This window comes from Terrapene carolina, unplaced genomic scaffold, assembly GCF_002925995.2.
Source record: "Terrapene carolina triunguis isolate 2854851 unplaced genomic scaffold, T_m_triunguis-2.0 Scaffold131, whole genome shotgun sequence".
Lineage (NCBI taxonomy): Eukaryota > Metazoa > Chordata > Testudines > Emydidae > Terrapene > Terrapene triunguis.
The window spans coordinates 16,341,362-16,354,772 of NW_020664482.1; the positions used below are offsets into that span (position 1 = coordinate 16,341,362).

The window sequence follows — 13,411 nt, forward strand, 5'->3', positions numbered from 1 at the left end:
TTTAAGGAGGGATAGATTCAGGAGGACACAGATGCAGTTCCCCCCCCCCACACACACGGATGAGCTCAGACCCCCTCCTTCCCACCCCTCTACCCTGTGCTGCTACAACACTCCCCCACCACCACACACACTCTACTACAATTCTCCACATCCCCCCCGCAACTCCTCAGATTCTCCTAGCACTGTTCTGATGCTGCCCCAAGTCCTACATCATATTCATTGCTCTGACCAACCCCACACCTCATGCTGTTCTGAGCTCCCCTATTCCAAGACCCCACCCCTAAACACACAAATGCTCTGCCCTCCTGCTCACCATTCTAGGTCCCTGGTAAGCTTGGAGGGGTGATGGGGAGGTGGCATGGTGGTGGGGCTGTGAAGAGTGCCTGCAGCAGCTGGAGGCAGGAAGGAGCCAAAAAGTGGAGATGCAGAGTCCCTACCCCAAATCTGGGCCTAATGTATGGGGAAGGGGCTGTCCACATGCATCTGCAGCACAGGAGGCTGAGAGAGATATGAAACAGTCCTTTCATTCACTGAAACGTTCTCAGCTGAATAAGAACTTCCCATAGAAGTGAATACAACCTGCAACAATAGTGTCAGAGGTATGAACTGCTCCAATTTATGAGAGTGGGTATTCTCATCCCCGTTTTCCCCCGTTTCAGCGCTCGTGGGTCTGTGCCATGCACTGAGTTTGCCTAGTCTCAGCTCCCGAGTCCTGGCTCTGGTCTTAGCAGTGCATGCCAGGAGCATGTTCAAGCATGCCTGTTCTCAGCTCCCCATTCCATCTCAGTACTGATCACATGCCATGCACTCAACATGCTTATTCTCAGCTCCCCATTCCAGTCTAAGCACTGTGGGTCATGTTTTGAAGGGGGGACAGAAATAGGTGGTATGAATGTGAGAAGGGTTGGGAGATACCCCATACCCAGATCTAAACTCCTCCCTTTTCTGCACAGCTCTGGCCTGCCCTTTTCCCCTAGAGGCAATGGCATTAGGGGAAGGATGAGATTGATGCCCCTTCCCCACTGCTGGAAGCAGCATAGGGAAGATTATCATTTCTGGGTTAATTTGCCAGTTGGGATGCAGTAGAGGAAAGGGGAGCCGTAGAGCACCCCGGAGGAATTGTGGGGGAGGGACCAGGTGGCTCCACTTCTCTTCCCCTTAAGTATGTCACTAGAGGAGAAAGTGCTTAAGTTCCCCCCTTGTGGATCTGCTTTGTCACTGCTTCTGAGCTTCTAGAGATCAAGGGTCCTTTTTTGAGGACAATCCTCTATTCATCGAGGGACCTTTAAAAAAAAAAAAAAAAAAAAGACCACCACACATACAAAATCTCCTTTTTTAGAAATCCAATTCTTTATCAAAGCTCTGTCATAAGCACAATGGTTGTGAAGGTTTGTTGTCTGGTGATGTCCTGGATCCTCAGTAGCTGTGCCAGAGCACAACCCTAAAGAGCAAGGGTCAGCAATGACGTAAAGCCTCCACTCTGGAGGCTGCCAAACCCCACATCCTCTGCACCACTCCAACAGCACCTCCACAGCTGCAGCTACCCATCTTCCTTAGGCTCTGAGCCAAAAAAAACTTACAAGACTATGGACTATGAACAGCTCAAGTTAGGGGGCTGTGTATCTGGAACAAGTGACCCAGGACTTACCTCACCCACCTTGTCTCTCAGAGGAAAGTATTCGCTTTAATAGACCCACTTCTGTTGGTGGAAAAGAAGCTTTCAAGATGCAGAGCTTTTCCACCAGCAGAAGCTGATCCATTAAAAGCTATTACCTCACCCACCTTGTGTCTCTCATACCCTGGGACCAGTACAGCTAAAACACTGCAAGCACCTTGTTTTTCTTGGGTCTTGCTCAGAATGTTTACATTATCCCAATTACTTCCCGGTCTTTCATTTTCACTCTGTTTAACTGTTAGTTTCTTTGAAAATACTTCTCAAGTAAAATCAGTGTCTGCATGTAGATTTTAGAGCACTTTACAATATTCCATTTATCCAGTACATGTGGGCAAGTGGGCAACACCAACTGTCACATGCACACATCCTGGGGATGGGCAAAGGGAGTTCAAAAAATCAAGAGTGACCAAAAAAAACCCACAATAGTATCTTTTTTTATAATGTCATGGTTCGCTCTCCATTACAAACCCAGGAGGCTCTCGGAGTGTGCTCTCAGATCAGAGCTCAAAAGAAAATAGGCTGACCTGAGCAGCTGCAGTTTTCAGAGAGGGCGAGAGGAGGGGACACTTCCATTTTCAACAGAGTGGACTGAAGTTGTTGGGACAGAAAGGACTAAAAGTGGTCACATGGAATTGAGAGACACTTCCAGATGACTCTCAGGACCTGAACCAAGCAGGGCTATGCCTATATGCAAAGCAACAGGTGCTCAGACCCTAGGTCCCTGCTTAACTCGAGCTCAGACCTCTATCCCTTCAGGTTCTGGGATTCTGGGTCAGTGCAATTGAAATGTAGACACAAGGGGAGTTAGGCTTGAGCCCGGGCTCCAGCACAGGTTTACGTTGAAGTGCAGACATACCTGTAGTCGCTGTGGGGACAGACTGCCTGGAAACCCTTTAGGTGTTAACAGAGCCTGAGTCTTGCTGAACACGGGCATTTCATTCCCCTTGGCTTGAGCTATTAACATGCTGACCTGTAGTTTTAAACTTATCTTGAATAATTTCTTCAGCATAATCACCCCCCATGCCCAGAGGCAGAGTGGAGTGGCTGCCATGCAATCGCTAAAATAAATCCCAAGTAGCTGAGATCCACGTCGGGAAGACAAGAGCCATAGCTTGAACCCTGGGTATTTGTCTGTGTGCACATTAGAAGAACCAATTTTATAAAATGGTAGTTTTTAGAATGATTCTATCTTGGGAACCCCTGGCTCAAATGTCCCCAAATTTGGAGCATTAACTAAGCCATGCCGCATGAAGCACAGTGAATTTCAAGACCATCTAAGTCAGCATGTGGCTTTTAGAGCACTTATTTGTCTTTTAAACGGTGAGCAAGCTCTCAACCTCAACTATAGCAGAGCTGCTGCTGCTATAATTCACCCAATTCACTCTGTCCAGTATAGGTTTTAAATTACACAAACAATGGCTCTTCCACCAGTTCCCTTCAGAGATTCTATAATCAAGTATCTCTATTGTGCCCATCAACATGTGTTGAGTACCAGTCAAACAGAAATAAGACATCTTTCCATCTTTATTAGCCAAAGTTTTCCTCTTAATATCATCCCATTACAATTAGGTTCAAGGAATAATGGAAGCCCAGAAAAGGTGGGGAGAGCAACCCGAGAAAGGAGACAAAGGAAAGGTGACAACAAGGCTGAGAAGTAATGAATATAATCAGTAGAAGGGACAAAGGGAATACAAAAGTGCAGTAGTCACCAGAGAAAGGTGAAACCAACCAAGGAAGGAGTTTGGCAAGTGGGGTACATTGTTCATCAATTTCTTTACAGTTAAATATACCTGTCTGTTATTCTACTTTAGCATTTCCTTTAGCACCTATTGGCATAGCGTCTAAACACCTCCCCATAGTAAGATGGATAAAAGCTACAGTATTTTTTCCTGCAGCCAAGGAAACTACTTCAAACAATTGTATTTCCTGGAACACCAGTTTCTGACATGCAAAGCACAATACCGTTCAGTTGTTCACTTACTCTGGCATCCTTGTCTCCAATAAGACAAACCGCACGTAAAGATGGAACCCAGCGTTTAAATTCGTTCATCCAATTGTGTAAAGTTGATTTTGGAACCAGGACCATGTGTGGTCCAGGAATGTTTCGGTAATGCTTCAGATAGCCTAGCAATGCTATTGTTTGCAAAGTTTTACCAAGACCCTACGTTAGTAAAGAAAAAAATTGAAATGAAGTGCCATCATAACATTAAGGACATCAAAACTATTTTCCAGCTATTTAATGCTGCTGCTGAAACTGCTTATAGTGAAATGCATAACATGCAAGTCTACAATGGAGATAAATTAAAAACCCATGTTGCTTCAATGTATTATAATATCCAAATTACAATTCTGAATACAGCCATTTTGTGCAAAGAAAAAAAATAGTTTTATTATCAGAGAGTTCCACTGTATATAAATGAATTATAGGGACTTCAATGTTAAATTACAGGATGGCTCAGAGCAAAGTTTAATAAAAAATTCAAGTCCCTATAATATTATGCATCTCTTGTTTGAATTACACAAAACTGTTATTTCACCGTTAATGAAACTGCATCTATTATGGTTTTTTTATTTACACAGAAAGGGTGGAAAGAGTAAAAAGGGACCTCATTTGCTGAAGCTAGAACATAACATATCCTCTCCTACAGCCCAATCCAATTGCCATTTAAGTCAATGGAAAGACTCACTGACTTTAATGGGAGTCAGATCAGCACCAGAGAAATCTATTCTTTCTTCTATGCACATGTGTAACACTAACTTTAGTAACTTATGCATGTGTTAATGGGAAAGCAGATCACTGGGACAGATGGCAAACTCCAAGAGGACCTATCCAGGAAAAATGTTTGCCTCTAATCAATATCCAAAATGAAGCAACAACCAAAACAGGCATATTACGGCCCAGATCCTGTTTGCCCTAATCACAGGAGAAACTCAGCTAATAGGAAAATTCATGTGATTAAAATGAGCTGGATTTGGCCCTGTGGCCCACAGGACCGTCCTGCCCGGCCCCTGAGCTCCTGGCCCAGGAGGCTAGCCCCCAGCCCCTCCCATGCTGTCCCCTCTCCCCCGCAACCTCAGCTCACTCGCTCCGCCGCCAGCGCAATGCTCTGGGCAGTGGGGCTGTGAGCTCCGGGGGTAGTGCAGTTGCAGAGCTGAGGCCTGACCCAGTGCTCTGTGCTGCGCAGTGGCGGCAGCGTGGCCCGGATCCAGCCACTGGTGCTCCAGGCAGCGCGATAAGGCGGCACGGAGCAGGAGGGGTTGGATAGAGGGCAGGGGAGTTCGGGGTGGTAGTCAGGGGGCAGGGGTGTGGATAGGGGTTAGGCAGTTGGGGGGGGGGGGGGGGGGGGGTGGAGGGGGGCGGGGGGCCCGGGCGGGCAGTCAGGAATAGGAGGAGGGGGTTGGATGGGGTGGCAGGGGTCCGGGGGCAGTCAGGGGACAGGGAGAAGGGGTGGTTGGATGGGACAGGGGTCCCAGGGGGGCCATCAGGAATAGGAGGACGGGTTGGATGGGGTGGCGGGGGTCCGGGGGCAATCAGGGGACAGGGAGCGGGGGAGTGTGGATGGGGCAGGGGTCCCGGGGGTGGGGGGGCAGATAGGAGGTGGGGGGCCGGGCCACGACCCCGGCCCTCCATACAATTTCCGAAACCCGATGCGGCCCTCAGGCCAAAAAGTTTGCCCGCCCCTGCCCTATATTATACATAGACTTTTGCGGTCAACAACTTCAATGAGGACTTGTTTTTTTAAAGATCTAGTATAAAAAAGTTAATTCCATTCCACAAAATAAAATATATCAAGCATAACAATTTTTCAATATTGAAATAGAGCATCAGAAATGCCAGATGCAAAGAAAAAAATATGTATTTATTTAGCAGCAACAGCAGCATCCTAAGTTAGCTAACAAATCTTGTATGGCATTTTCTTTCTGGAAAGCATCATGAGAGAATAATTCCCATTTTCATTTTTTAAGACATATTAACTGTATATAGCAACAGAGAGTCCTGTGGCACCTAAGACTAACAGATGTATTGGAGCATCCGACGAAGTGGGCATTCACCCACGAAAGCTTATGCTCCAATACATCTGTTAGCCTTAAAGGTGCCACAGGACTCTCTGTTGCATTTTACAGATCCAGACTAACACGGCTACCCCTCTGATAATTAACTGTATATAGAATAAGAACCAGTGTCAACTATGCATGTGTTATGCTCAAATATAGGCACTAGCTTATAACTATGTATGCAATAACTAGTCAAAAGGCTACAAAGCAATATCCTGCTTCAGTAAGTTTATCATTCCATGTATTTCTTCCTGTTAGAGTAAAATAGTGCACAGAGCATGCAATTTAAATCCATGAAGAAAGTCCTTGGACTAATGCAGGTCACACATGTACACAAAAAAAAATCAAAATAGAATGATTACTCTACATAAATTCCAAAAGCTTGCTGCTTACCATTTCATCTGCCAGAATTCCATTAACACCATTCTCATACAAGGAGATCATCCAGTTCAACCCTCTAACCTGGTAATCTCTTAGCGTTCCTCCTTTCACATCTGCAAATGTAAGATTCCTCTAACTAGAAATTTTTTAATTTTGTTGTGATCTACTTATGAGATCTTACTTAAACCAAATCAAAACAAACAGAAAACTTCCAACATGGATACTCACATGAAGGTGACTCCTCGAATCGAACACACACATTAGATGTTTTTCGACTCTCAGACAGCAGCTCTTCATCTTCCTCTTGCTCAGTGCGTCTGTGACGATAACTGAACAAGGAAGAAAGTTTGCACATGAGTTTGGATTCTAAATCTTTTCATCAACAGAGCTAATGGAATATACCCTGACTACATTTTTGAGAAAAAACAGTAAATTATAATAGAAATCACCGTTGATCCAGCTAATCTATATTCTATCACCTGCTCTTCCACAGAACCAGTTCACCGTTAAGTAATTATTCCCAGATATTCATTCCAGCTCTGAATTATTTAGGCTAACATCCAGCCCTTTCCTCCTCAGCCATGCTTGTACTGTGCAAGGAGGAAGCAAAAATTCTGCAGGTGGCTGTGCGGGGAGTGAGGCAGAGGGGCATAAGGTACAAACGGACAATGGCCACACAATCTGCCACTTGATCAGTATATACCATTCAGAAGGATAAGAGAGAATTTTCAGTTGAATGTTCAATTCCAAGAATATTTTCTTGGATGATTACTAAAAATTATTCCAATTTAAAAAAAAAAAAAAAAAAATTCCAAAAAATAGCATTTAAGTGCCTCATATAAACCCCCCCCCCCCAAATTAGGGGGAAAGTCTCTCTCACACACACACTTACACTTTCTCCTGTTTAGTACTACAACATTACTTTTTCAAGGAGTTCTGGCATACTTAAGCCACAATTTTTCAACTGCAATTTAAAGATAGGTAATAAAAATATATAATTTTGGTTGAAAAAATAAAAGCTTTGAACTTTGAGATAAGAATAGAGATAAGAAAACATACTCCCCAGCTGAAAGTAAACTCTGTTTTTCATCTTTCTTTATCCGTGGTCGTCCCAATTTGACTTTCAGTGGTGATGTTGGCGATTTCTGTGCTGCAGGCTGAATAAAATGGGCAAAGAGTTCCGTCTGCTTCAGGAGAAATTCAAATCTTTTTGCCCGATCTGTTTTCTAAGTTACAAAACAAAAAAGAAGAAATGTGCATCTTTTCCCCACCAACAATAATTTTATTTATGTTAAAACAAGCAACTTACATACTGCAGTACTGATCCTGCAATCTGAGCAGGTGAACTTTGCAGGAGAACGCCATACAAACGTTACATACAGGAGATTGACAAAAAAAATTTTTTTAATTTACAGTGAGGGATGAAATCCCGGCCCTGTGACGTTGTGCAGTCTACATGGTTTTATAAAAATATAATAATAAGTCAATATAATGTAACTGGGATAGATTTAGAGAAAATACGGTAATAAGTGATATAATGTAACTGGGATATGCTTCATTCAAAAGGTCTCTTGTAAGGTATCATTACAAAGTGCATAATCTACTGAGTATGATCATCTAATTTGTATAAATGTACCACTCTTGTATCTAAAACTAGAAATATAAAATGTAACTCTGAGGGCCTATTGTAATTATGTAAAGTGTGGGCCATTAATGATGGTTTGGAATCTTGATGACTCCCATTGTCTGCAGATGGCTGTTTACCTGTGAGTCTCCCTGTATATGTGTGTGCTGGCAAGTGAGTAATGAAGTCTTGCAGTGACATGTGATCATGTCACCTGAACTGGAATCCATCTTTAACCTGGTGCTTTTCCAGTGAGGGGGGGGTGGAAACCCAGAGAGACAAAGGGTTCCCGCCTTATGCAAAAGATATATAAAGGGGTGGAACAGAAGAGGGAAGGAGAGGAGCCATCATGGAGAATCCCCTAGATAACACCTAAGCTGGAACAAAAGCTGTACCAGGGGAAAGAATTGTGCCCAGGCCTGGAAGGTGTCCAGTCTGAGAAAAACTTACTGAAGCATCTCTGAGGGTGAGATTATCTGTATTTGGTTTGATTAGGCATAGATTTGCGCATTTTATTTTATTTTGCTTGTGACTTACTTTGTTCTGTCTGTTACTACTTTGAACCACTTAAATCCTACTGTCTGTATTTAATAAAATCACTTTTTATTTAGGAATTTACTCAGAGTATGTATTAATACCTGGGGGAGCAAACAACTGTGCATATCTCTCTATCTGTGTTATAGAGGGCGAACAATTTATGAGTTTGCCCTGCATAAGCTTTATGCAGGGTAAAACGGATTTATCTGGGTTTAGACCCCATTGGGAGTTGGGCATCTGAGTGCTAAAGACAAGCACACTCCTGTGAGCTGTTTTTGGGTAAACTCGCAGCTTTGGGACAAGTAATTCAGACCCTGGGTCTGTGTTGAAGTGGACTGGAGTGTCTAATTCAGCAAGACGGGGTGCTGGAGTCCTGAGCTGGCAGGGAAAACAGAAGCAGGGGTAGTCTTGGCACATCGGGTGGCAGCTCCCAAGGGGGTTTCTGTGATCCAACCCGTCACAGGCCCCACTAAAGTCAATGGCAAAACTCCCCATTTAAGTTATTGTGGCCAAGATTCCACCTGAGAAGTGTTTGCATTGACTAGTAATATGTTGCTGTTTCAAAAACTAAAGCAACTAATACACAGTCCTGCTCCCACTGAAGTGAATGAATTTTTCTGTTGGACTTCCACTGGAGCAGGCTCAGGCTCTAAATGTTTCTTAAGTCCATGAGTCATACCTGCTACACTGTCTTTAATAGACTATAAATAACAGCTATAACAGTTAGTTGCAGTCTTCTTTAAAAACCATATTATTTTCCTGTCAGTTCTTAAACAGTGTTTACAAAACCTTATGCAATATTACATAACTTAAAACAATTTCTTTGCGAAATCTTTAACCTCTCAATATGTGTTTGTTTCAAACACTAAAGTAAAAACATAAATTAGTATCATAACTTTCTTAAGCAATATGTAAACTACAGAAGATTCCTCTAAAGAGCTGGGTAGCTGTTAGATGCAAACAGCAGCAGTCTATCCGTGGCAAGAGAGAAGATTAAAAAATTAAGCTGAAAAGATGCTGATACATCCTTTTTGCCACATGAGGGCAATATAAGTTTCACACAAACTCTTCAAATCTTGATGGCAAGCACAGTTTAACAATCACCATAGGAACAAGTCTTTCTAAAAAACTCAGTACAGATACCATTATAGTCAGTTATTATTCCCTCTTGAATTTATAGCTACTGACTTGTTTTTGTATAAAGGTCTTTATTATTGCTGGCCTATACAATTTTAGTAGTTTTCATATACATATGATTTACTTTTATATAACCTCTTTTTAAAGAAATAAAAATAAAAAAAAAAATACACATACAATATTATTCTGCACTGCATGAACAATGTGCAAATAACAATAACGCCACTTTATAACTAACCACAAGTATTTGTTCCCAACAAATAAAAAAAACAAATTAAGGTTTTTAGATGTTTGTTCTTACAGTTTCTCTTACTCACTTTATGATTTCTTTCTAAAGAGAAGTGTTCTATAAACAGTACATGACACACAAAAGGCATATAAATGTACTGACCCCAAATGTATGCTTCCATTCTCCTCTCCCCAGTTCAATGAAACATCACATTTGTGGGAGGCTGGACAACTCAGAGGATGAAAAATGTGATACAGACTATTTGCTGGTTCAAATCCAGCCCAGGTCAGCAGTGATATTAGCATGGACATTTGGGATATGCCTATACAGCCTGGGGCAACAAGCCTCCCAGCATGGGTCAACAGACTTGCGTTTGTAGGGCTCACAAGAGCGCTCTTAAAAATAGCCATGCAGTTAGTGCTTTGAAGTCGTGGCTTGGGGTGAAGCTCAGGCTTCAAGACCAAAACCCTGCCTAGGCTTCAGAGCCCGAGCTCCGGACCAAGCCACAACTTCAACGTGCAGTCAAAGTGATTCACCCTCATCTCAGCTGTTTTTAGACCAATAGGAAGAGCCCTACTAACCCAATGGATCCAGGCTGGGAGGCTTGCTACTGTGGGCTGTGTGGACGTACCCTTGGTGGCTTTGGAAAAATGAGCTGGTAACAAAAGGGATCAGCTGCCTTTTATAACTATAACAACTTTTGGCCTCTTTGTTGACAGTCTCAGAGAACAGGGCAGCACAACACAACAACTGCAGAGCAGATGACAGCGGAGAGGAGCAGGGCAGTGGGGCTAAGGGGCAACAGCAGCAGTATCTTCTGTGAATGCTGCAAGTGAGACAGTGCAAGTGAGACATAGTGCAAGTGAGACACTGACAGTGGGCGTGGCCAGCAGCAGCAGGGCAGCGAAATAGCCCAAAATATCGCAACCCACAGCTGCAAAAATAATCTGAAACTGTCAGTTAGAAATAGCCCAACTGGGCTGGGAAACTGCTTACTTGGCACCCGGAGCAAGCTAAAAACTGAACAGAGATTATATTACCATCTCCACCTCTAGAAGTGGTCCCTCCAGAACAGGGTTGGGACTCTCTGTGGGGATGATGTAGATAAACATGTATTACTGCTGCCCATGCCTGTCCTGTGAGTAAATAGAGGTATAAACTTCTAACATGCCTGAAAACGTTGCCTAAGTAGAGATGAGACAATATATTACTAAGGGCTAGATTCTGCCTGCCTCCTATACAGGGGAAGAGGGCACAAGGATACTCCTCCCCAGTTCATGCAGCCTACATAAAAGCCAATCAGAATGCCCGCCTGGGTTCAGGGATCTGAGACGGCTTCCTCCCTATTGTCTTTGGGGGAGCTGTAACATGGAGCCGCAAGGGAGGTCAGGAAAAGAGATAGGGCCATGGCTATGCACGTTCAGCCTAACACTATCCAGAAGAGCTGGTCAGACAGGCAGAGGGAAGTAAGCTGCACCATACTATCACCTCCAGTGGAGTACCCTTGTCTGAGGGGCCAAATGAACCTGCAATGAACTCAGATAACACCTCCAACAGAGGAGAGGGAAATAAAGCAGTCCAGGGTCAGGAGGTCTAAATCAAACTGACAGATGACGATGCTGACTGGGAACAAAGCCAGCCACACCTGATTTATAGCCAACAATTTTACAGGTCAGATGATATTAAGGGGTGAACCCTGGAAAATAATATCACAGTTCTATTGCTTTCTTGCCTGACTGCTGAAAATACAGGCTCTTTGATGCATATTCCCTCTCTGCTTCCAAGCAGCAGAAGGGTACTATTTAGGGAAGCCTGGATCCGGACCACATATCCTTGCAAAACACAGGTGGTACTTTTGGGGATCAGTTATTTGTATTACCATAGCACATTGACCTGTGCTTAGCACTTAAAATGAAGTATTCACTCAGCCAAGCAATCATTTCCTTAAGCCTCTCTGGCAGTGGACCTCTGTCCCTGTTCCTATCTCATCTGGCATTTCCATCTGATTCCACCACTCTCTAGAAGAGCATTAATGAAAATGTAGCAGGCCATTGGCCACTGGCATCCACCAAAATCTGACCCTGTGAGTGACATTCAAGAGTGGGCCTTGTGTGTTCTGCTATGGGTTTCTCCCTTTCCTGTCCAGCATTCTCCGTTCCTGAAACCTGACCTGATGGATCATAGTTTGCAATGTTATGTTGTGGAGGCTGCGCAGATTTAGAATTATGTGGTGTTTTCTGAGATGTAGTGTGCAAACACCAGCTTCTTGTTTTTCTCCCATTTAAGAAGTGAAAACTCTCAATTTGTGTATAAAGAATGTAGAGCTATGAAGTTATTTGCTTTGCATTCTGAAAGCAGTACAAAATTCTTGCATGGACTCAGGCCACACAAAATCAAAAAGAAATAAATATATATTATATATGCTAATATCTTTTCTTTCTCTCTCCCCCAAACCTAACTCCCCTTTGTCATGTGCATTTTAGATTCTGGCCCTAGTTTAAAAATATGCCAAGCATTTCATCTGTCTTGTCCATCCTCCATGTGCCCTTGTTAGATTCTGGATGTTCACATCAGTGTGGGTAAGCTGTGCCCATGTGTCTTCCAAGGTCACAACACACTCTGGCTGCCATCTCATGTATCCCAGCTTTCTTTCAAAAATCCTTAAGGGCTGCATACATGTCCACGTACATAGGGGTAACCAAAGTATACAGAGAAGGCAATATCTTGGATGGATTTGTGGAAAGTTAAACCCCACCCACTTAGGCTTTCAAAGTGTATACCTCAACCCTCCGGCAAACAAGTCAGTTTCATGATTCACTATCTCCCAGCTTTGAAAATTCCCCTGCACATAGAGATGTACTTCGAGAGCAAGAATTGTATTTAATTAATATTGTTATCCTGATTCCATTTTCCTTCCCTCCCATTGACATCCTGTCTGCAATTTCTTGTTTCCTCCCATTGTCTCTACTTAGCTCAGTCAAACAAAAAGTTAGCCATCTGTTATGCTATGAAACTACACTTACCATCTTCTCTTCATATTCTGGATCAATTTCTTTTTCAGGTCTAGATGCCTTGGGCGGAAGTTTGAGTTGAAATGGAGGATCATTTTTCTGAAATTCAAATTTTAAACATTTATTAATATCAATACAGTGAACTACCGAAGCAAGAGAGTTGCCAAATTGAAAAAAGTGTGCAGACTTCAAAAACAGTATCAGAATTCTTTGACAACAAAAAAGAAAATAAGCACTTAAAGAAAATGCACCATCTCACCCTAATCAGAGCCTGAAATCCATGAAGAAATAGCCAATGAAGGGCAGATATGACCAAATAAAAACCTAGGATTAGCCTTATCACTTCCTATGTATCACCTCACAAATAATTCCTCAATTCATCCTGGGGGTGGGAGGTTTGTTTACTCTTAGGAAAGGCCATGGCTTACAAAACTGTCAGCCTGATTCCTAAATATAAAATTCCTAACTGTTTACATTTTTGGCAGCTGGACGCTGATCTCCTTCCCTCCCCCGCAAGAGAACAGTGCAAGGTCTGAGATAAAGGCTTAACTTGCCTCCACCATACACATCAAAAAATCGCAGATTAAATTTCATAGATCCCCCTCCATGGGACACATTCAGCCATGTAAGGGAAAAAAGTCTGTAATTCAGGGCAAATAGTTTGACATTGTGATCGCAAATGCTCATTTTCATGCTTCACACAGTTTGCAGATATTCACAAAAATACTGGACAATCCTTATATACACAAAACTTCTACTAA

General features: G+C 43.0%; 1 protein-coding gene across 1 annotated transcript in view; it reads right to left on the reverse strand.

Moving 5' to 3' along the window:
* Window positions 1-12,745, reverse strand: part of SMARCA1 (SWI/SNF related, matrix associated, actin dependent regulator of chromatin, subfamily a, member 1) — a 56,459-nt gene extending 43,714 nt beyond the window's left edge. The window contains exons 1-5 of the mRNA XM_026652937.1: window positions 12,663-12,745; window positions 7,172-7,338; window positions 6,341-6,441; window positions 6,125-6,225; window positions 3,657-3,836 (exon numbers count right to left, since the gene is read on the reverse strand). Of these exons, the coding sequence (XP_026508722.1) occupies window positions 3,657-3,836; window positions 6,125-6,225; window positions 6,341-6,441; window positions 7,172-7,338; window positions 12,663-12,665 (552 nt within the window). The 5' untranslated portion in view covers window positions 12,666-12,745. The remainder of the gene's footprint in view (window positions 1-3,656; window positions 3,837-6,124; window positions 6,226-6,340; window positions 6,442-7,171; window positions 7,339-12,662) is intronic.
* Window positions 12,746-13,411: the final 666 nt, after the last annotated feature.